Source organism: Anolis carolinensis, chromosome 4, assembly GCF_035594765.1.
Source record: "Anolis carolinensis isolate JA03-04 chromosome 4, rAnoCar3.1.pri, whole genome shotgun sequence".
Taxonomy (NCBI): Eukaryota; Metazoa; Chordata; class Lepidosauria; order Squamata; family Dactyloidae; genus Anolis; species Anolis carolinensis.
In genome coordinates, this window is record NC_085844.1 from 9,213,590 (window position 1) to 9,236,128 (window position 22,539).

General features: G+C 40.9%; 2 protein-coding genes across 10 annotated transcripts in view; one reads left to right on the forward strand and one right to left on the reverse strand.

Annotated features, from left to right (window-relative positions):
- The window catches only part of ptk2 (protein tyrosine kinase 2), a 261,873-nt gene extending 244,696 nt beyond the window's left edge, over positions 1 to 17,177 (forward strand). For all 9 annotated transcript variants that reach the window (XM_062979966.1, XM_062979967.1, XM_062979962.1 and 6 more), the window contains 5 exons: positions 2,459 to 2,498; positions 3,750 to 3,856; positions 11,672 to 11,827; positions 12,740 to 12,820; positions 16,166 to 17,177. In XM_062979966.1, the coding sequence (XP_062836036.1) occupies positions 2,459 to 2,498; positions 3,750 to 3,856; positions 11,672 to 11,827; positions 12,740 to 12,820; positions 16,166 to 16,378 (597 nt within the window). In that variant the 3' untranslated portion in view covers positions 16,379 to 17,177. The remainder of the gene's footprint in view (positions 1 to 2,458; positions 2,499 to 3,749; positions 3,857 to 11,671; positions 11,828 to 12,739; positions 12,821 to 16,165) is intronic.
- Positions 17,178 to 18,758: 1,581 nt separating this feature from the next.
- LOC100555464 (large ribosomal subunit protein P1) lies at positions 18,759 to 22,397 on the reverse strand. The gene is made up of 4 exons (XM_003219471.4): positions 22,189 to 22,397; positions 21,823 to 21,897; positions 19,045 to 19,159; positions 18,759 to 18,903 (listed from the first exon to the last, which is right to left on the reverse strand). Exons 1-4 carry the CDS (start codon positions 22,258 to 22,260, stop codon positions 18,824 to 18,826), a joined length of 342 nt encoding a protein of 113 aa, XP_003219519.1. The 5' UTR covers positions 22,261 to 22,397; the 3' UTR covers positions 18,759 to 18,823.
- Positions 22,398 to 22,539: the final 142 nt, after the last annotated feature.

Below are 22,539 nucleotides of genomic sequence, written 5' to 3' on the forward strand. Positions count from 1 at the left end.
TATAATTGGACTACTGGTCAATAATGTGTACTTACTGAGGACCTGCTATAGTCTTCTTCTTCCAAGTTAATTATTCTGTCGGAGACATCTTAACTCACTTTTTTCTCTACTTTGAGTTGCAGTAGCAATTCGCAAAATGGTTCTTTAATAATTTATTCATTATTTGTGTTTATGGGGCAAGGGCTTGACTGCTTTCTCAGCAGAAAGATTTCATGGTCTCCAGGCCTTTGTCCTCTGCCCCAAAGCACTTTATAACTTTACTATGGCACTTTAGTTCAATTTGGCCACTCCATACTATCCCCCTTCACCAACCTGGTGGTTCATTTTATTTTATTTTACTTTTACCTATTTTATGTTTTAATGGGCCTTTATGTTTAATGTAATGTATTGTTTGCATAATGTGATTTTACTGTGTTTTATTCATTGTAATATGTTTTAACTGTTGTACTTGTTTAGTGTTTTCGGGCCGTTGTCCCGTGTTAGCCGCCCTGAGTCCCTGCGGGGAGATGGTGGCGGGATAGAAAAATAAAGTTACTTACTTACTTACTTGATATTTTTAATTTCCCTCTTCTGGACACGTTCCAGAATTCTGCCCAGAACTGGACACAGTATTCCAGGTGATGTCTGATCAAAGCAGAATAGAAGGATACCATTACTTCCCTTGATCCAGACACTATATTCCTTTTGATGCAGTCAAAATCCCATTGGCTTTTTAGCTGCTACATCACCTTGTTGGCTCATGTTTAACTTGTTGTCTACAAAGACTCCAAGATCTTCCTCACATGTACTGTTGCCGAGCCAGGCATCACCCATCCTATATCTTTGCATTTCATTTTTTCTGCCTAAGTGAAGTATCCTATATTTCTCCTTATTCATTTTGTTAGTTTTAGCCCAGCTCTCTAATCTGTTGAGGTCATTTTGAATTCTGATCCTGTCCTCTGGAGTATTATTAGCTATCCCTCCTGATTTGGTGTCATCAGCAAACTTGATAAAGCATGCCCTCTAAACCTTCATCCAAGTCATTAATAACAATGTTGAACAGCACTGGGCCCAGGACCGAACTTAGTGGCACTTCATGAATCACTTCTTTCCAGGATGAAGAGGAACCCTGTTGCAAAAGTAGAAAAGTACTTTAACAAAGTACTACAAAAGGGAACAAGAAGCCTCCCTCCTTTGTTCCTACCTAACAAGCCGGAGAAAGTGGCGAGACAGAAAAAAGACCCTCTCCTGATAATCTTAGGAGAGAGAGAGAGATAGTCCTTCAAATAGCCCAGACCCAAGCTGTATAAGCACTTTGTGGCCGGAAATGGCCTGGAAGCCAGTGGAGCTGTTGCAATAAGAGGATTGTGTGCTCCCTTGGAGACAACCTTATTAACAAGTTGCATGTAAGCAACCTAGGATAGAGCTAAGGAGTTGTATGGTTTGCTTTCATACTGCTTTTGAGGTTAACAGTGAGCTTCATTCTCCATTTCATTTGTCATTTGGGAAGACAACTGAACACTAGACAAGGTTATTACTGTCATGTCCAGGTTATCATTCGGTTTGTACCTTCTGTACACATTTTCTCTGATTACCTGGAAGTATATATATATACTCATGAGAATGAGCTGTAAGAGTGTCAGAATAGCCCGTTAGAACATGTTTAATGAATCAGTGCAATGCATTGTTCTGGATTAATTGGTGGGGGGATCTGAGTTCATCCAGACACTCTGTGGCTTGGCCTCATTTGAAGAGGTAAACTCCAAATGCTAGGTTATTAGATAACTAAAATCCAAGCAACCAAAAGTTCATGTGTTTTCCTTTGAATCCACACATGTGGAAAATCTGTCTTCTCCATTCTGGGTTGCTTTTTCTACAATAGAAATGCCCTGTTCAGATTTCTGGGAAGGCTGGCCTATGTCAGCAGTTTTGATTTGCAAAAGAAAACTTTCTCGGTGCAGATGCATTTCTCATAAAAGCAAATGTGGCTTTTCTAAACAAACATTTTCCCAAGAACTCAGCAGCCAAACAGCAGCCTTGAACGTCACGTTTGTTGTACAGTGATCCAACAGACTTTTATCTGTCTTGGCAGAAGGCTGCAAAATGCAATCTGGTTATTAAGTCCTTTCCAAATTAATAATTAAATATTTATTTATTTATTCTTGCCAAAGAGAGTAATAATGAAAAAATATGTTAAGCTATGTTAGTGCCATCACTTATTTTTTTAAAAAGTATTTTTGCACTGAAGATGTCTGTTTTAAAAGTTGTATTTTTCCTCAGTAATGGCATACCATACAGATTCAGAGAAGAAAGGTCTTCTTTTATGATTTATAGTCACAGTTGTTTTGTCTGAAATTTGAGAGTGATAGGAGAGGAGAAAAAAGTCTTGACAATTCTTAAGGTTTGGGGGTTAGATGAAGGATTTCCTTTGTTCATAAACACTGTAAGCAGACCAATCACACATATTTTGCTTTTTCAGGCTTCCAACCAGCATATTTATCAGCCAGTGGGTAAACCAGGTAAGCTATAAATAGCTTCATGCTCACAGTGTAAACCCTCAATCTGTCGCTTTCTCCATTTCACCTATTGTCAGAAAATAAAATAACCATTGAACTAGCAAGATGTGGGTTTAACTGTATTTTTTCAAAGCTGGGTAACCAAGTGACAGTATGATTACTCAGGAGTAATACAGGGCTATCATGTGGACCTCTAGACGTTGCTACACTACAAATTCCAGCAGCCTGGTCTAGGATGTCCAGTGATGAGAAATACTGAGAGTGGCAGTCGCAGCAATGTTGAATGACAGATTGATTCCCACCCCTGCTTTAAAAGCTTTCCTTTACCAGTTTGAGGACTATTACTTACATCTGTAAAGGCAGATTTAAGCAAGCTCTTACTATGAAATGTTATGCCCTCTGCTTGGCTTCATCTTATTTTATGTTGCGTAGTTATAAGAACCACTTAGAAAGCATAAACAGTCTTAACTTTTGATCTGGAAATTGTGAGGCCACTGGGGATATTACAGGGATAGACACTGATGAAGGGACAGATTAGCAATGCTTGGGAAGGTTATTATTAGACTACAACTGTAAAAAAAAATCCCATAGCCAATGCTGATGATTCCTGAGGGTTCTTTATTTTATTTCGTGTCAAAAGCATTGGTACAGCAAATACATTTCAAATAATGGAAATAAAATAAAAAAGAAAAGAAATCACAAGCAACTAAATCGTTTTGGACCAAAAGCGGGCAACAGCAACCGCATTGTCTGTAGCTTTAAACAACTCCTCCTCCGTACATAAGGCAGGGCATTGTGGGCAAGCATACATATGCTGAGTTGTTTGTTCAGCTCCACAGTCACACAAGGTGGAGGATTCCTCCAGGTAATGCCATCTTGCCAGGTTGTCTTTTGATCTGCCCACTCCACTTCTGAGTCTATTTAGGGACTTCCAAGTTGCCCATTCTTGGTTTGCCCCTGGAGGAAGACCCTCATGGGGGGCCACCCAGTTAGAATTGCCAGGTTTAGCTGCCCAGAGGGACACCCTTGCTGTTGCTGGAGGAACATCAAGAGGAGTGGTGGTTCTCATGAAGCCCTTCCTTGATTTGAGTCTGGTGGGAGGAGGGTGATAGCCATGCAGTGGTTCTAGAAGCTGTGGTTAAAAAAAGATATTGCCATGTTCTGCAGATGGCTTTGCTTTATATTGCAACTCTGTGATTAAATTAACCCAATGGCAGTCTCTTTCTCATCATATGCCAACTATGTTGTTCCTAGATCACACAGCTCCCCCAAAGAAACCGCCTCGCCCGGGAGCACCAAGCCATTTGGGGAGCCTCGCCAGCCTGAACAGCACTGTGGATAGCTACAATGAAGGGGTCAAGGTATATTCTTCATGCCATGTTGAATACCAGTTGCTCATTATTTTTTAAGATGCTGGTTAAGTTGGCATTACTGTTACTAATCTAGAAACAGATCAAAAGAATCTCTAACCTGCAGATTGACAAATCAGAGTTTTGTACTCATAGGTTTGTCCCTTCCCCCATATTTCCTTTTTTATACATTTCACTGTAAATATGCGCAACAATTTCAACATAAAGTGAATACTTCTACATGCGTTTTAATACATTTCACCGAAAAACTCTGTAGTAAAGTTCAGAGAAGTGCAAAAACGTAATACAATTATAAACTGCATGTGAGGTCAGGAAGGGTGAATCATGTGTAAAATGCAGCATAGCGTAGAAATTGGGGCAGCACTACAAGCCAGGTAGAAAGGGGTAGAGGACTTCAGGTACTGAGAAATAAAAAAATACTTTTGGTTTGGGACATTTTAGATAATGGTCCTTCTTCAAGGGCAGAATTTGTCCGCCTCCCTCTTAAAATCTAGGTTGGCTAAAGTTCTTCAATATTCCTCACTAAAACCAATATTGACCAAACAGAAAAAGAGAACATGCCCATATTTAGCATGTTATTGTTACATGTTGGAACAATAACACCACCTCTGGATTATGCCAACCACAATTCAAAATAATATGTTAATTGATACATGTTTATACACAACAGTGTTATGCTTCACTGTAACTAAACTTTTCTGTCTGCTGTTGGGAAGTTTTATAGTGAGGTGAAGTGTAGGCATAATTGACACCTTAAGACTTCTTCCTGATGCTCATGAAAATGTGGAGAATCTGTCTATCTGATGTGCTGTGCATTACTGTCTGGCAATTGCTGAGGAATCAGGTAATAAGCAATGTACCAGGACTTACACTGAATTCTCAGTAAGGTTAAAACTTACAATTGATGTCATTTTAAAGTAGTCTACTTTCCACCATTTACGGCATTTGTAATAAATGTCATACATTATAGAGAAAGTCCATCCTTGCCTTGTTTTTCTCTAGTCTTACCAAAGTTAGATAGAATAGGAATAGAGTCATCAGTTCCATTTTGGTTAGCAATGTTTTCACTTTGTGTGGCTGGAGTGTGTTCTGTGTAGAAAACCAGGAGAATTCAAAGAATTTATAATTAATCCAGTTATTCAATTTGATGATGTCCAGAAGCAGTTGAATGTTATGGTCTGTATGCCACAGTGTGCTGACTCCATTTGTGTCTCTTGTGGAAAAATTGAGAACGGACACACTCCATAATTGGCATACATGGCCTCATCCTCCTGAAAGAAGGGCCTGCTTGCACCGGTGGATTCCCCCCTTTTCGGCACATGATATAGCCTTGCAGAATGGCACCACTCTGCACTGAGGAATGGGGCCATTTGGTATAAGGACTGGGGAACTCAGGCAGGCAGATTTCTAGGAATAACAGGAGATAAATTTCAAATGCTTTGCTCCAGTGGATAATTTGCTGCCACCATCTGAAACAGCAGGACCCTTTGCACTAATAGGGTATTTCTGGAACAAATTATCTAATCCAGAAGACTTGTATCTATCTCCTTGATAATTCCCTTGGTGAAATTTTCACCAGATTCTCCATGTACTTCTTCTTGTTTTTAATGTGCCACACTGGGATTGAAATGAACACTGCCAGTTGGGCTGTCTGACTTTCATTTCTTAGCCTTTGGCAAGGCCATTGTGACTGTTTGAAAACCTGTTACTGTGAAGGAAATAATCTTACTCTCACCCTTTCCCTGGATGCTGTTGCTCAGCACACATGGCACCTTGAAACTTGGTGGTGCTTTGCTGTTGTGGGGAAAAAATTGTTTGAGAAACTAAAATTAAAAGCCCACTTGGGAGATGTAGGAATAGATATGTTGGTCTTTGGAGCTTAGAAAAAGCAGAATGTCTCTTTGTTTCTGTGTACAGAAAATGTTGTACTCTTGAATCTCCAAGTTTTGTGCAAGAGCTTGAAGGACTTCTCTTTGCTTATATCTGAAGTTAGCGGAAAATTGAAGCACACGTTGATGGGCTCTCACTGACAGACTGACAAAGAAATATAGTTTGTAGGGAGAGTGTTTGAAAAGAATGACAATTCAGTATTTCCATAGACCTCTCCAGGGACTTTTCCCTTTCTACCATTGCAATGCAGTTTTATGAAATACTGAATTTATTTTGCTGCTGTCCTAAAGGAAGATTACTGTTCTCATTCTGTGAGGCTATGGGTGTTGGCTTTTTAATCTTCTTTCCACTCCAAGTCTGAGCATGGATTTCTTCTTTTTGACACTAAAATCATATATAACCTATTACTTGACCCCCAAAGCATCACTTTAACTTGCCATCTTAAATCCAACTCAAATGTTCTTAACAATGTTCCTGAAATGAGTTTGCTCCCTGTGATTAGAGTATATCCACATCAAATGTCTTCTTGTTCTAGAAACTCGTCATATGAATTTATATGGATTGCTTAAGTCTTTTAAATCAGAAGATTGAATCTTTTCTGTTAAATGTGCATAATAAATATATGCAAGTGTCTAGAGCCATTGCAGTGAGTAGCTAGAACAAAAGTGCAAGGAGTGAGAGAGTGATGGAACACAGTTAAATACACAGGGAATAAGAATGCTACCTTTAAAAAAGTGAGTAAAATGGATCAGGCAAATAATGGCTATTCACTGGAAGATTTAAATGTGATTTCCACCCTCAGAGGCGCTGCGCTGTTTACCAGCTGCTTGACATGGGATGGCGCTTGTCACTGTGTCTCTCGAGTATCATGCCAGACATCAGATTGACCAAGTGCTTGGCTCCAGCAAGATTCAAGGGCAATTACCTTACTTTCTCAGGAAAAGGAAATACAGATATTTCTGAATATTCTAGCCTCTCCCAAGAGTTCTGCCCTCATTTAGTAATGGAAATGGAGATGCTCATTAAGTGAAGTCTATTTTAAAACTTTGGGGGAAGGACTTCAGGGAAGGCCCCCCTTCTTTCCATCTGTGAAATACACAGCCTGTCCGTTGGTGGCAAGAGATCTGGCAAAAATGGGGGCAGTGTCCTTTTCCCTTTCAAAAACCAATGTAATTGGACACAAATGGCTACTTTACAGAAAGATTGTTTTGTCATTAAACAGTGCCAGAATCTTTCAAGCTGCCAAGCCTCAGAAAGTGTTGTTTTGTTTTTAAGGACGATTTGCAAATCTCAGAGGTTTTATCTAAAGTTCCTGGAGAAACATTTTTGTAAAATAATAATGAGTGTGGCAGGCGCTTAAGACACGCAAACCTCTTAAACTGGAACATCCTCTATCCAATTATCAGGAGTCTACATTAATTTGGGGCTGCTTTTTCAACCGGATGGGGTAAGGAATGGCTCCTTTTGGGGGGACAGAATGGTTGCTCCTCCCTGACTGTCTTTCATGCTGGAGGGAATTTTTCTGGCCCTCCCTTGGGAAGCCGCAGAGGCTTGTGTTTTAATATAACGTGGCTGTCAGGACCTGCCAAACCAAACAAAAGCCTTCCCTGAGATTTTAGGTCATACAAAACCAATCAGTCCTGGGTGAAATGCAGAAATCCCCTCCATTTTTTTCTGTGCAAACACAAATAAATAATTATGAGAGTGCAGCTTCTTAAGCTTGAAGAATTTGGAGCTGGATGCATTTATTTTGTTTTATTTTTAAAAGCAGACATTTTGCCAATGGAAAATCAGCCAAGCATTGCACAGATAACCCTAGCTGTTTAGTTTGCGGTAGAATAGTGTTGGTATTGGCTTTAGAAATGGCAAAGAAATATAAAAAATGAGCAGCTAAGCAGGCAGATGAACTCTGATGCCAAGGGTCTGGAATTTCAGCCCAGCAATCAAGTGGGCTGTGTGTAATGGGCTTCCAAACCATCTCTCAGGATACAATTTAGCTAAGAGTTTGACCAACCATCCTTACAAACAGAAGCAGTACAATTAGATGACTAAATAATTCCCACGACTGAGCATTTCCTTGCGTATGGACATGCATACAGACATAGAGTCAGACACATAACTTTAAGGAAACCCCAAATGTCCTCTGCTTGAGCTCTTCTGCAGAGAATCTGGTGTCCAAGGCATGTCCATTATTTCAGTCTTTGACAGAAATCCCTAATGCTGTTAATTTCTCTACTTCTTGGCAGAATAGTTGGTCCCTGTTGCTGTTTGCATGTTAACTTGTCAGAGATGCATGGCGGATAACCTTTCCTTCGAGGGGTTTGGGACACAGAGATCCCAGGTTTAAAGGAGGTCAGGAGAATAGCTACGACAACTGAGCAGAAGCCTGTTTGGGTTCGCTTTGGGAGAGGGACCTCCTAACAGGTCTCTTTTGCTGTTGCTCATAATTGGGATTTCCTTCCCCACCTCACTGCGATTTATTAACATTGTATTTTTCTCTTTTTCCCTTTCTTCGGGTAAATTTCTTTAACCACCCCTCAAACTCTGCTCGACACTAGCCATGGCGGGTAAGCACTCTGTATGTATGTTTGTGCGCGAGTAATAGACCATGGGTTACCCTGGGGCAGCCTTCTTGCTTTTCACCACTATCTTTGCATGTGCTTGTGTTACAGCTACAATTATCCAAAACACAATTGATCCTTAACAGCTTCTGTTTGGGTCCCTTAGAAATGAATGTATTCCCTTAATAGCAGGATGGGGAGGAGCAAAGTCTTCCTCTGTCCTTGATAACATATGGTTGGTGCCACCACAGCTATTTTCCCAAGACAGTGGCTTGAAAATTGTTAGAGGAGTTGTGGAAATGATATTAGAAGCACCGTAAAAGCTAAGACAGGAGTACAAAGCTCCGTACATGAGCCATAGTGTTTATCATCCTCCTTTCTGATTCCAAGGTGTGATACACAACAACTTTTTTCGAAAGCACTACTTCAAAATAGATTAGGAACAATTTTAAAAATCAAAGGCTAGATGGATTGATACAATTTTGACCACCTGCTAGAAACACAAGAAGCATGAAACTGGTCTGATTTCCTTTGCAGAAAGAAGAGATATTTGAAATATCATAGCTCCAAATCATTACGGCCTTTATAAGGCAAAACAGAACTTGTGTCTGGATTGGTGACATATGGTCTTCAGATAACAGTCTCTCCAACACATCCTACAGTAACTCAAATAATACTCAGAGCACTTCAGGTCATAGTCTTTGAGGGATTTGGACAGCCCCTCACTGTAGTGTTTGGCTTGTCCTTATTTGATATCCAAAGGGTATACTTCTTTTCCTTTCTACCATCTATCATTCTCTGACCAACGTAGACCATCTGACTATTCATCCAGCTACTTGTAAGTTGCCTCCTATTGTTCTCCAAGACTGACGTGGTATGCTCTTCCAGTGTGCTAAGACCTTGGAAGACAGAGGTCAGAAGTGTCCGACTGCCCCCAAAACTTCCCAAAACATCCATCGAGGTCAGGACACTGCAGGATTACTATTTTCTGTTGAATGAGACAGACTATTAATATGTAGAATGCAAGGAGTGTGCGAGTACTCAGAAATAGAGAGACCCTTGTGTATTGTTGAACCAAAGCTCCACTCATTCCTTACTCTTGACTATTGTGGTTGGGGCCAATGGGAGTTCTAGTCCAACAGTATCTATTTTCCTAGATAGAGTAAAGAACAGTTTGGGTGAAGGGAAACCCACATCACGCACATATTCTATTTGTCATGTTACCATTATGCCCCTCATCATTTGCCTTTCATCAATGCATATTTGTAGGGTTGCCTAGGATATTTAAAATAGGAAAAATCTAACGAAAGAGTGGCCAGCTTTGGCTGGGCTAGGAACTCATACATGATCTCAACAGACCGTTTTTGTTGTGTGCTTTCAAGTTGTTTCCAAATTGTGGCAACTTTAGGGAAAACTAATTGTGGGGTTTCCTTGGCAAGATTTGTTGAGAGGGAGTTGTCTCCTGCCTTCCTCTGAGACTCAGAAAATTATCCAAGATCACTCTGTGGGTTTTCATAGCTGAGCAAGGATTCAGACCCTGCTCTCCAGCGTCGTACTCCAACACTGAAACCACTACTCTATACTGGCCCAGCACTCAGTTTTCAAACCCTTAACATTATGGTTGCACCCCAAAGTCTTTAAACTTATTTGAAGGCAATTTCAGGGCCTTTCCGATCCTAAAACTGCCACAAGGAAGGCATGGTCACCTTTCTTTAGCCAGGTGAATCGTCCTGGAGGCCTTGGGAGCAGAAATGGCCATTTTTGCACAGACTTTTGTTTTCAGCCTGGGAGGACCAGGGAAAGACCTATAGCATTGGCTTGCTGCACTTTGCGTATTCTCTGCTCAAGCCTCTTTTCTTCATCTGTTACTTACATCAAACCTAGATTTCAGACCTGGTAGTTAAAACTTGCTGGGAGATCTGAGGAAAAAAATCCTTATCTGTAGAGAAAGTGTTGCAGAATACATTGCAGTTCTCTTCAGTGGAATCTTCTTGTAGTAACAAAAAATTGGATCCGAGTCCAACATAAAAGTTCAAGAAGAAAGCTCTCCTAGAGGAGCTCCATCCCTACAGTTTTAACAAGATATGATATATTTTTTTCTTGAGGTCTCTATACACACAGTTACTTTTATGACACTCTACATTGCATTGGACTCTCTCTCACACCCCTCCCTGTGTATATATAAAAACTAGATGTTTGCAAGTATAGTCCTGTTTCACTTATAGAATAACATAGCTGACAGTTGGCCTTTATGTATTCCCAAAAGAGTCAGAACTGGTTTGTTTGTTGGATGTCTAATTAATCTAATCTAGTCCACAATCCACATCACATGAAGCTGGAGCTCTATCCCTACATGTCCTTTATTTATTTATTTATTTCCAACATTTATATCCCGCCCTTCTCACCCGAAGGGACTCAGGGCAGCGTACAAAATTGGCAACAATTCGATGCCTATACATAATTAAAACAGCTATAAAAATCCAATAAAACAATTAAAACAATATAAAAAATATAAAAACATATGATTAAAATCCATTCCTCCAAATCCATTGTGTTTATGCCATTATTGACTGTCCATGCAACAGAGAACCAATAACAATCTTAGACTGGATTTTCAGAAAGTGCTGTTATCATCAAAAGTATCATACCATCTACATACCTTTGGATTCAAGAATCATTTTCAAGAGATGGAAAATACAAAACCTGGTGATTTTGTGCCATCAGTTTAGTTTCTCATGTTGAACTTTGTTATTTAGTTCAGTAGAATTGTGTGACATCATGACTAAATTAACTGGGAAGTATGCAGATAGAATTTTTGTGGAAAAATAAAAAATCTGGATTCATGATATGAAATTTTAAAAAAACAAACAAGAAGTGTGAATAATTATTTAAAAATAGGAAACACTCTCGGAAACTGATCTAAAAAATGAGGAAACCTTTTATTAACACAAATTACATCTATGAAGATTTAGTCTGAAATCCAATCCAATATATATGAAGACATTGCAATGTATTTTAAAATGGGTCATAGCATAAAATAAGACACCGATTAGACTTTTTCTGGCATATTTCCATCATACAGTACTCAAGTATATACCAAAACTCTGTTGAAACAGAGAAAGAGATTGGCATGTAGGATAAGGGTTACGTAGTAACCTCAACATTTTCTCCAACTTTGTTTCAGTCCCCAGTTTTTATGTGGAATCCTAGAAGCCCTTGGCCACTGCCCCTCATATGTGTGCCCTGTTTGTTATGAATTAGCAACAAGTCTTTGTGAAGCAAATGCTTCTTTACAAGTACAGCAGTGCCATCTGGCGGGAAAGAATAGGAATATGTGTGGCTTTGTTTCTTCCAGATTCAGCCTCAAGAAATCAGCCCTCCCCCAACAGCCAATTTGGATCGTTCCAATGACAAGGTATATGAGAATGTCACAGGACTGGTGAAAGCCGTCATAGAGATGTCCAGCAAAATCCAGCCAGCACCGCCAGAGGAATATGTCCCCATGGTGAAGGTACGCAAGGACCTCTGTCTCCAGAGCCTCACTTTGGAGTCTTTCATGGCAGGGGCTAACTGTACCAGGAGAAAAGTTGAAAACTTTTCACATGTGAGATAGATAGATAGATAGATAGATAGATAGATAGATAGATAGATAGATAGATAGATAGATAGACAGACAGACAGACAGACAGACAGACAGACAGACAGACAGACAGATAGATAGATAGATAGATAGACAGACAGGAATATATGTGCTTATTTGCCTTCATATATGCTCAGTATTCCTACATCTGGAGAGACTGAAACTTCTGAACAAAGTTAACTATTCATATGAAAGTATTTACAATCCTTTTGGAGATACTATTACTGTATGGCCCCTATATCCATGGCAAAATATGTTCCAAGACTCCCTGTGGACACCTGAAACTGTGGATAATAGTGGACCCTATATTTGAACCATACATGTGCTAGAATCATACCATAGAATCATACTGAAGGATCTAGAAAGACCCACAAACACTTTTGGGGGGGGGGGGGAATGGGGAGGTTTGTAGCCTGGAATTGTAAAATAGTCTTAGCCTTTCCAAAGAATACTAGATCAAGAAGGAATCATTTAGTCCAGGCGAACACAATTAAAGATGTTCACTACCTCTGCTTAAAGATCTCCAAACATGGGGGAGTCCATCAGCTCTGAGGCAATCTATTCCACTGTCAAGGAGCTCTTATAGGCAGAATCTCTTTTCTTGTCATTTAAGTTTGTTCAGGAAGTAGTTAATGACTTAGGAACACAGAACTATTCAGAATTATAGATATCTATCATTAATTTTATGCTAAATGAGGCAAGGGAGCCATTCATGTCTGTTTGTGTTTACTTCATTTGCTGTTCCTTTGTATGTCACTAATTTATCACTCTTTTTTCAACTAGGAGGTTGGTTTAGCACTAAGAACTTTACTGGCAACAGTAGATGAAACCATTCCTGTGCTGCCCACCAGCACTCACAGAGAGGTAGGTGGGGGCAATGTGTGGGCAGTTACTGGGTTGCATATTACTCGCCATATGAGTAACAACTCTGAATGCTACAGACTTTAGTTTCTTCTAATTAAGTCAGTTGAGAGCTAGTATGCATGATGTAGTGATTTAAACATTGGGATATGATTCTGGAAGCCAGAGCTCAATCCCTCACCTGGCCTTGGAGACTTACTGGGTGGCCTTGGGCAAGAAACACTCTCTCGGCCTTAGACAGGAGTGAAGTCAAACCTCCTTTGGACAAATCTTGAGAAGAAAAATCTACGTTTGGGTTGCTTTAGGTTCGCCATAAGTTGAAAATGACTTAAAGCTCTGTTTTCATATTCCTAGGGTTTGGCAGGTTGTCCAAATTTCCTGTGATACTCCAAACTCGTTAAGAGGCTGCAAAGCTTCTCCCAGAACACCCAGTAGTAGGCATTTCTGTTCTGATGGCACAGTGACCAGCAACCCACCAACCCAGGCCTACCTTGTATACAGAGCAGCTGTTTCTGAGTTCTTGTCGGCCGGGGGGCGGGGGTGGTAGTGGAAACACTTCCGGCTGCTTTGTGGTAGATGGACACACTAAATCCTTGCAAATGCCTATGCGACACATCTAACTACAGGAAAATAGCTGGCAACATTCTCACTGATCTACCTGCTGACAACATGGATAGAGTTTTGTTGAAGGGTGGAATCGGGGTAGCATTAGGAGACAGCACTACAGAAACATAGCTGCATGATACAGGATTCCCTCTGCAAAATAAGAGAGACTCCTTCTGTGAATATTAATTTTGGAATAAATTATCTTAGGTGGACTTAGTGATTCTGGTTTGAGTTTTTACCTTAGACATAGGACTTAACAACCATAATAGCCAGGATTTAAATGTAACTAATATATAAAATTCTTTCATTTCGGCATTCTGGTGTTTGGTCTTACTTTCCCTTTAAGCCAGGGATGGGAATGGTCTTGTTGGACTGAAGTTCTCATCAGTCGCTGTAAAGAAGTGTGTGTTTTATTTTGTTTAATGATGACATGTTTATTTGATTTGTTTAAACAGTCAGGTTTAGTTAATTTAAAATGGTGAGTATTAGAGCTGTTAATACCAGCATTGAAGAACCGGTTGCTATGACAACGGGGGCGGAGCCAACCGCCATTTGGAAAGGAAAAGGGGAATGTTTTAAAACCCAGTTTCAGTCTGTGATTTTGAGTCGCAGGAAGAAGACTGATTCTCATGTGGAGGATCAGGGTGACTCAAAAGAATTTGAGTCAGGTCTAAAATAAAAGGATTTATTTTAGACAGTCTGTGATTTTAAATCACAGGGAGCAGTCTGGTTTCAAGACTGAAGGGAACCAGAAGGACAGACCTCTATTAGGCCAGACTAAGCAAGTTAGGGGACTTGTTTAGGGTCATTTACAGAGGCTGTGGATTAGGGAAAGTTAATCCCAGTAGATCCAGGAGGATCAGGTTTTAGTTTAGCTGAGAGGAAGAAGTATTTTGAAAGTTTGAACACCTCATATCTGTTTGTAACCATTAAGCTAAGTGCCTTTAAAAAGTTATAAGAAACCATCAAGCTCTGTACAAGCAATAAACTTGTTTTGATTTAATTCCATCTAAGTCTCTGTCACAATTATATACCAAGTTAAGCAACATCATCATCTGAGGTAAAATAAACAAAGAAATCGTTAAAAAGAACCAGTGCCATCCGCCTGACATCTCCTCCATCGGTGGCAGCGAAGAAGATAATTAAATAAATAATTAATTAAAATCAACATCCATAAGACATCTTTATAATTGGTGGTATCTGTGTGTGTGGTGGGATCAAAAAAGGATTCCATCCCTGTCACACATCTGTACAAATTGGTGGCAGCGGTAGGATAAAAAGATTCCTTCCCTACCTCACCTCTGTACAAATTGGTGGCAGCGGTGGGATCAAAAAGATTCTTCCCTCACACATCTTTACAGTCGCTACAGCCTCTGGTGAGGAATGATGGGAGCTGAAGTCTGACCAAGATGGATGGCAGCAGAATTCTCATCTCTGGCTTTTAGGTCCAGAGCAGTTGTGTGTTTATAGTTGGTGTTTGGTTTCAGCCAAAGTACACCCATTCAATCTGTTGTTGAAAGGTGCATGAATAGATCAGTAAATCCTATTGATTCACTTAGTCTGCTTTAGTTAGGGCTTTAGGATTGGGGTACATTTTGTAAACATTAACCAAAGAAAAAGAAATGAGAATCATTTGACTATGATTGAATCCTAAAACAGTTGCCTTTGGGTAGAAGTGTATTCTGCTCTATAAAACAGTGTTTATTATTTATTTATTTACAGTATTTGTATTCTGTCCTTCTCACCCCGAAGGGGACTCAGGGCAGATCACATTATATAAATATAGGGCAAACATTCAATGCCCATATACACATAGAACCGAGACAAAGACAGACACAGAGGCAATTTAACCTGCTCCTGAGGGGATGTTCGATTCTGGCCACAGGGGGGAGCAGCTGCTTTCATCATCCACTGTGACGGCACTTCCTCATTCCAACGTCGTAAATTAGTTAAATTTGCCTCCCCATTTTATAAGTGGTACCTTATTTCCTACTTGATAGATGCAACTATCTTTTGGGTTGCTAGGTCAGCAACGAGTAGGGGATATTTTTTATTTTTTAATTTGATGGGTGCTCACCCTGCCACAGGCCGGCCTCGAACTCATGACCTCATGGTCAGAGTGATTTATTGCAGCAGGCTGCTCACCAGCCTGCGCCACAGACTATATAAATTTGACCATCGAAGGGCTGTTTACCTGGAAAAGCTTATGCTTCTAAAAATTAGGCAGGCTTTCATAGGGACTATGATGTAGACATTGGTTTAAAAACAGCTATACGGGTGGTCTCTAAATTACGAGCAAGATAGAGTGAGATAGATAGATAGATAGATAGATAGATAGATAGATAGATAGATAGATAGATAGATAGATAGATAGATGCAAGCTTTGGATAGCATTGGGAAGAGTAAACACCCCTGTGATGTTTGTTTTGCTGTCTGTGTCCCCATTCAGAAGATTTCACCTCACTGTGATAATTGGGTTTTGAAAAAATTGGCTTGTTGTGGAAATAAGGGTTGGTGAGAAAGCTTCAGTGGAGAGCCCTTTTCCCCATGATAATAACTTTTCCAGGAGTCAATATCCCTTCTTTCCAAGGGGAAGATTCCTCACTTCCTGTTGTGTCACCCCCGTTCTTAACTATGAGTTGTAAGTTGGATGTTTGCATCTCAGGGATTGCCTGTAATTAGTTAGTCACTTGTACTCTTTATTATTTTTGCCCCATTTTGAATTTTTTCCTTTCTTTGCAGATTGAGATGGCCCAGAAACTCCTGAATTCTGACCTTGCTGAGCTGATTAACAAGATGAAGTTGGCTCAGCAGTATGTGATGACGACCCTGCAGCAGGAATACAAGAAGCAGATGCTCACGGCAGCTCACGCTCTGGCAGTGGATGCTAAGAACTTGCTGGACGTTATTGACCAGGCCAGGCTAAAATCCATTAGTCAGTCCAGGCCCCACTAGAAGAGAGAGGATGGCGTCACTAAGTCAGCAATATAACCTCCCAGCAGAAACGAGGATCGACCCCGTCTAGTCCCAGATTCAAAGCAATTCCCATCCTGCTTAACACAGTGACATTGTGGGTTTTTCTCTGCTACAAGCGCTTTTGGGGAAAATAATCAGCAATGCCAAGAAAGGTCCAAAATTGACAAGTGATTTTCATGGAAAGGTAACTGTGCAGTCCTTGACAGCGGGGCACCAGTGCGGAAGGCCATCCTCTTCAAGGTTTGAAACTCCAAAATAAAATACTTGGCAAATGAACTGTCCAAGCTTCAGAACTGAGAATTACGAAGCGAAGAGTTCTGGGAAACCTTGCGGCTGAGAATTCTCGCTTGCAATACGCAAACTGTCCAGACTGGAATTCTTTTTTTTTATTAGAACACTTAGTGCCGCAAAATGCTAATCACAATTTACAGAGAAAGAAGATTAAAAAGCTATATTTTCAAAGCGTCTCATTTCAAAAAAGAACTAAATTCCTCCTCTTCATGTTCCCTGCTGCCCCTTTTCATGTGGATGCGTGCGATGAACCATTGGAGCGCAAAGTAGTCTAGAACATGGCAGAGAACTTGTCTTTTTCAACAGAATAATGTGCCAGTTTTTTGTAGCAATGGTTTTCCTTGAAAGTGAAAAACAAAGAAGCTGCTTTGTGCCAGAGCAACTCGAGAGTGCATTTAGAAGAGAGAAAAAAGTTCTGTAACCATACATGTTCCCCATTTTTATATAATTTATAAAGAAAGATTAAAGCCATGATGAATATTTTAAAGCTGCTTGGATTGTTAACTTATCTCCTGAAATATTTTGTATTACCTAGTTTCTGTTATTATTTTAAAATAACCTGCAGTCTTACATTTCCTATTTACCTCCTTGTTCTTCTACAAGGAAGACTTCCATAATTTGTTTCACGGGGTAGAAATCAGTATCTGCAAGCTTCCAGAACAACCAGTTTCAAATACTACTTACTAAAGCACTGGGAATACGCAATGTAAGCACAAGGAGAAAATACATTACAAATTATATCAGTAATAGCATCCGCTCAGAAAGACAATGCTATTGCTGTTTGGATAGCATGTTGTTGCCATCAAAGTCTTAGCCAATGCAAAAAGGCCAGATTTTATACTCTTACTTTACTCCTGATTGATCACTCCACCCAAGAACCTAAGAGTTTATGTTGTGGCTACATGAAAAGAAGTGGGTAACAAGTCTTTGTAGTGAAGCCTTCTTCCTTAGGCAAATGGAGTGAAATGCCCAAGATCATTTTTATAGCTCTGAATGAGGCTGCATATGTGAATACATAAATGCAAAACTTTCAGGCATGCTGATGAGGCATGTTCAGTTTTGATAGGCACTATGTAGCCAAATTTGAAGGAAAAAGAAACCTGTTCCTGGTTTGAGTGTTATTCCCGTTTATAATTCCCTGTATATTCCAGAAATTTCATTTTTGTGGCTGCCCCAAACTTAAGTTAAAATTAGTTGCGACTCAATGAGATATTCATTGAAAAACTAGCAAAATATGCTGCAGGATTTCTCTCTCACCAAAACAAAGTTTTTGCAGTTTAATAAACCTTTTCCATTTTTTAAATCATAGAACCAATAAGGAAATCGTTATAATCCAGGAACAAAAATAGTGTGATTAAAAAGAGGTTGCCTAAAGCCAAGGCGAGTAAATAACCACATTTGTTGGTAGAGCTGACTGGGAACCCAAAAGAAGTTATAAAAAACTGGCCAAGGGCCCTCATGCATCTGGCATGTCAACCAGTGTTACACGTGTAACCTGCCAGGAAACAATTACATACTTTTGATATCCTGGTGCTGATGTATATATTTTAATTCTATTTCTCTCCTTCGTATTTTTTTCTTTTGTCCAGAGATGGGATGGCCAGGATGACTAACGTATTCTGTAATGTTTTTATGTATTTCTGATGCTACTTAAATGTTACCTTATCCTCTGGTTTAGATTGGCCTGCATGTCCCATGCAGAATAATGGTTTTTCTTGACTGCGGTATCGCATTAGCAAATAAGGAATTTGAATTTTGTCTGCAAAAACCTATTTTAGCAACTTCACCCTCAGTTATGTCTCTAAGGTGCCCCAAGATCCCTTTTTAAACTGATATTCCAGTTTAAATGGATATGCCTTTGAGTTCTATCCAGGAGGTTCATTTTCTGAGTGAATCACAGTGAAAGAAATACTGCGAAGCAGTCAAATAAAAGACCTCCTCAGCACAACTAGAGAGCATTGCTCCTTGGTACTTAATGTGAGATTTGCTCAAAAAAATGGCAACTAAAGTCCTAGATGCGAGAAATGCTGCAACCCTCAATTACAGGCAGATGATAGTCTTGCACAGGAAAGTTTCAAAATCAAGTCAGATTTTATTTACACTTTTGTATTTTATTAGAGTACAAAAGCTGGCTTAGTCAAAGAGACCAAAACCCATGTCGTCATCAGATTCTTCCGACTCTTCTTTTTTCTCTTCCTCTTTCTTTTCCTCAGCTGCAAAATATAATTAATATTCGTCAGATAACAGCAATCTCTGCCACATTTTAACCCGTTTGCAAGCCCAGGTGTTGCTAGGGGTAGCACAGACCCTTTTGGGCAGCAGGTGCCAGCCCTGCCATTATGAAGCATACTCACCAGGAGCAGCACCGCCAGCTGGGGCCCCTCCGCTTGCAGGGGCCGCAGCAGCCGGGGCCCCACCGCCGACTCCTACGTTGCAGATGAGGCTTCCAATGTCAATGTTGGCCAAGGCCTGAAAACAACAAACAGGATCATCAGAGAAAAAAAAAAGCAAGGTGGTTTCAGCAGTTCTGACTAAACAAAATATTGTTTCACAATATCAACCTACATACTATTACATACTCTCAAAATGCTTTAGTAGTAAGGGGGGAAACAGTTCTGCAGTTTACAATAAGATATTGGCTGGAATTTTGAATGTGACTTAGATTTAAAATCTAGAGTCGCACATCCAAAACGAAAGTGTATTCACAAAGACTATTTCTGATGACAGCATACTGCCACCGGGTAGAAGCCCCCAATCCAGCCTTAACAACTACTAGCTGCTGTGTGGCTTATTCTCCTGTCAGACTAAGACTTACATTCCCCCCTACCAGCAATCTCTGGTACAAACATGGTTCAGCCTGACTGTCAACACTAGGAATCACTGCAGTAAATGTTTCTTAACATCAATAAGACCAAGGAGCTTATAATAGACAGACCAAAAATGCAGCCACTGGCCATAAATGGAAACCAAGTGGTGGAGGTGGCCAATTTCAAGTTCCTGGGTGTAACTGTTCGGGAGGATCTGATCTGGGGCACCCATATGGTAGTGCTGGTTAAGAGGGTCCAGCAGAGACTGTACTGCTGAGACACTTAAGGAACCAACAACTGAATGAAAAACTGGCTGTGACTTTTTAGCGCTGTGCTAGAGTGTCCTAACCTACTGCATCTGCGTAGTAACTGAACAGTGGCAGATAGGAAGGTGCTCCAAAGGGTCACTTCTGCACAGAGAATGCCATCTTTCTCCCCTTTCTGAAATACCTTTATAGGTCCTGTAGGCTTAAGAAAGCTCAGAGCTTTATTGGAGATCCATCTCACCCAGCATATTGACAAACAGACTAAGAGACAGCTTTTATCCAGGAACTATGGCAATGTTGAACTCCATGGTTTCGCATAAATGTGGCATTGGGTTGCTCGATTTCACTATTATATTTTCCTGCCTCCTTTTCTGCCTCAAAGCTATCCTCACAACGATGGCCTCCTTTTTTCCTCACAGAACAAATACAAACAAGCCTTATTATTGACACAAAACACAGTATGACACAGCAAACAAGATGTATATGCTGCATTTTGTATCACAAAATCACAAGTCGAACACTTCCCAAGTGTTTAGGACTATGTGATGTATTTTTAATGATGCGGTGGTGGGGTGTGTGTGGAGGGATGGGTGTATTGTTTTGTGGTGTGTACAGGGGAATGCATGCAGTTTCGTTATATAGCACAATGACAATAAACCTATTCTAGTCTATGAAGGTAACACATCGACAGAACAGATAACTCTCACTTGCAGTTCCAGTGGCCATTAAGGTAGCAGGACCTGGGATCTCAGCCACTGTCTTAGATCTGAAGTCTCACATATCATAGGTAGGAAGGTGCAAGCTTGTTTTCTGCTGCCCTGGAGATTAGGCCACGGAACAATGACTTCAAATTATAATAATCAAAAATAAATAACACTTCAATAATAAATTATAGGAAAGGAGACTCCACCTGGACACTAGGAAGAACTTCCTAACTGTGAGAGCTGTTCAGCAATGGAACTCTCTGCCACAGAGTGTGATGGAGGCTCAAGTTTTTAAAGAGGCTGGGTGGCCATCGGGGGAGGGGGGGGCTTTAAATGTGATTTCCTGCTTCCTGGCAGGAGGTTGGTCTAAATGGCCCATGAGGCCTCTTCCAACTCTATGATTCTATGATTTTGTTGAGCAATAATAAAATGACAATAAAGCTATTCTATGATGGCATCCGACTGACAGAACAGATACCTCTTAGGGTTACTGTGAGTTTTCCAGGATGTCTGGCCATGTTCCAGAAGCATTCTTTCCTGATGTTTCACCTGCATCTTTGGCAGTCATCCTCAGGAGTTGTGAGGTCTATTAGAAACTAAGCAAGTGGATTTATATATCTGTGGAATGTTCAAGGTGGGAGAAAGAACTCTGTTCGAGGCAGGTGTGAATGTTGCAATTGACCACCTTGAGTAGCACTGAACAAAGGATTCAACAAAGCATTGGCAACAAACGATTCCTCCAGGCAGCAAGCAGCCAGACCTTGAAGCTGCAAGGCTACTCAATGCTAATCAAGGTGGCCAATTGGAACATTCACACCTGCCTCAAACAGACAAGAGTTCTTTCTCTCACCCTGGACATTCCAGACATGTAAACCCCACTTGCCTAGTTTCCAAGAGACCTCACAACCCCTGAAGATGCCTGCCATATATGCAAGTGAAATGTCAGGAGAGAAGGCTTCTAGAGCATGACTACACAACCCAGAAAACTCACAACAACACAGTGATTCTTGCTGCGAAAGCCTTTGACACCAGATACCTCTCACTTGCAGTTACAATGCTATTAAGGTAGGAAGATCTAGGATCTGTCTTAGATCTGAAGTCCCACGTATCTACACAACTACTTTCAAAAATAACTCTAATTGGTACACCCTTTGATTACTAGAAACCAACATACTGACTTGAAAACTTTCAAAATGCTCAGCAGCTGCCTGACCTGATACCCTCTCATGACTCAAGAAATGATTGACATTGGTAGCCGCTCCTCATTTGATTACAAGGCACTAATAACATCCTAAGGCAGATATTGACCATCCAATTAAATCATAGTACAAGACATTGATAAATGTTTAATTTACCTTTGCAAAGAGGCCAGGCCAGAAAGGCTCGACATTGACTCCTGCTGCTTTGATCAGGGCGTTGATTTTGTCCTCCTAACACGAAGGAAACAAAATAGTTAAAGCTCAGGTACTTTACAGCAGGCATGGGCCCTCTCTGGGTTTTGGGACTTCAACTCCCATCATTCCGAGCAGCCTCAGGACCCTTCCTTTTCCCCCTCAGCCGCTTAAGCGGCTGAGGGGGAAAAGGAAAGGTCCTGAGGCTGCTCGGAATGATGGGAGTTGAAGTCCTAAAACCCAGAGAGAGCCCAAGCATGCCTGATTCCAAGCATTCGCTTCGCGCATGCGCACTCTCTCCTTCCCGGCCTCCCTCACGAAAGCACTGACCGTGACGGTGACTTCGTCGTCGTGGAGGATGAGGGCGGAGTAGATGCAGGCGAGCTCGGATACAGAGGCCATGGCGGGTCCGAGAGGGGTGTGAATAGGGCGCGGTGCTGGTCGCCGGCTGGAAACTCGGCCTTAGCTTCGTCTGAAGGACGCAGCACCTTGTGCGCTCCGGGCTGAGGCAGAACCGGAAAGGAAGGCCGCGCGCACGCCGCGCCGCTTATCAAGCCCTTCTCGTCCAATCACCAGCGGCCTTCGGGAGAACACCAGCCAATGAACGGGTTTTCTTGAGAAGGCGGGAGGATCTCCGGGTTTGCGCGAGAGTCCGCGGGACCAATCCAAGCGGGGCATGCT

Bases quoted from the DNA above. Each gene is read 5' to 3' on its own strand.
- LOC100555464 (XM_003219471.4), bottom strand. From the start codon at position 22,260: ATGGCCTCTGTATCCGAGCTCGCCTGCATCTACTCCGCCCTCATCCTC. The intron at 19,160-21,822 runs GTAAATTAAACA...TGTTGTTTTCAG, and splicing joins GGCCTGGCCTCTTTGCAAAG to GCCTTGGCCAACATTGACAT. The intron at 18,904-19,044 runs GTGAGTATGCTT...TATATTTTGCAG, and splicing joins AGCTGGCGGTGCTGCTCCTG to CTGAGGAAAAGAAAGAGGAA.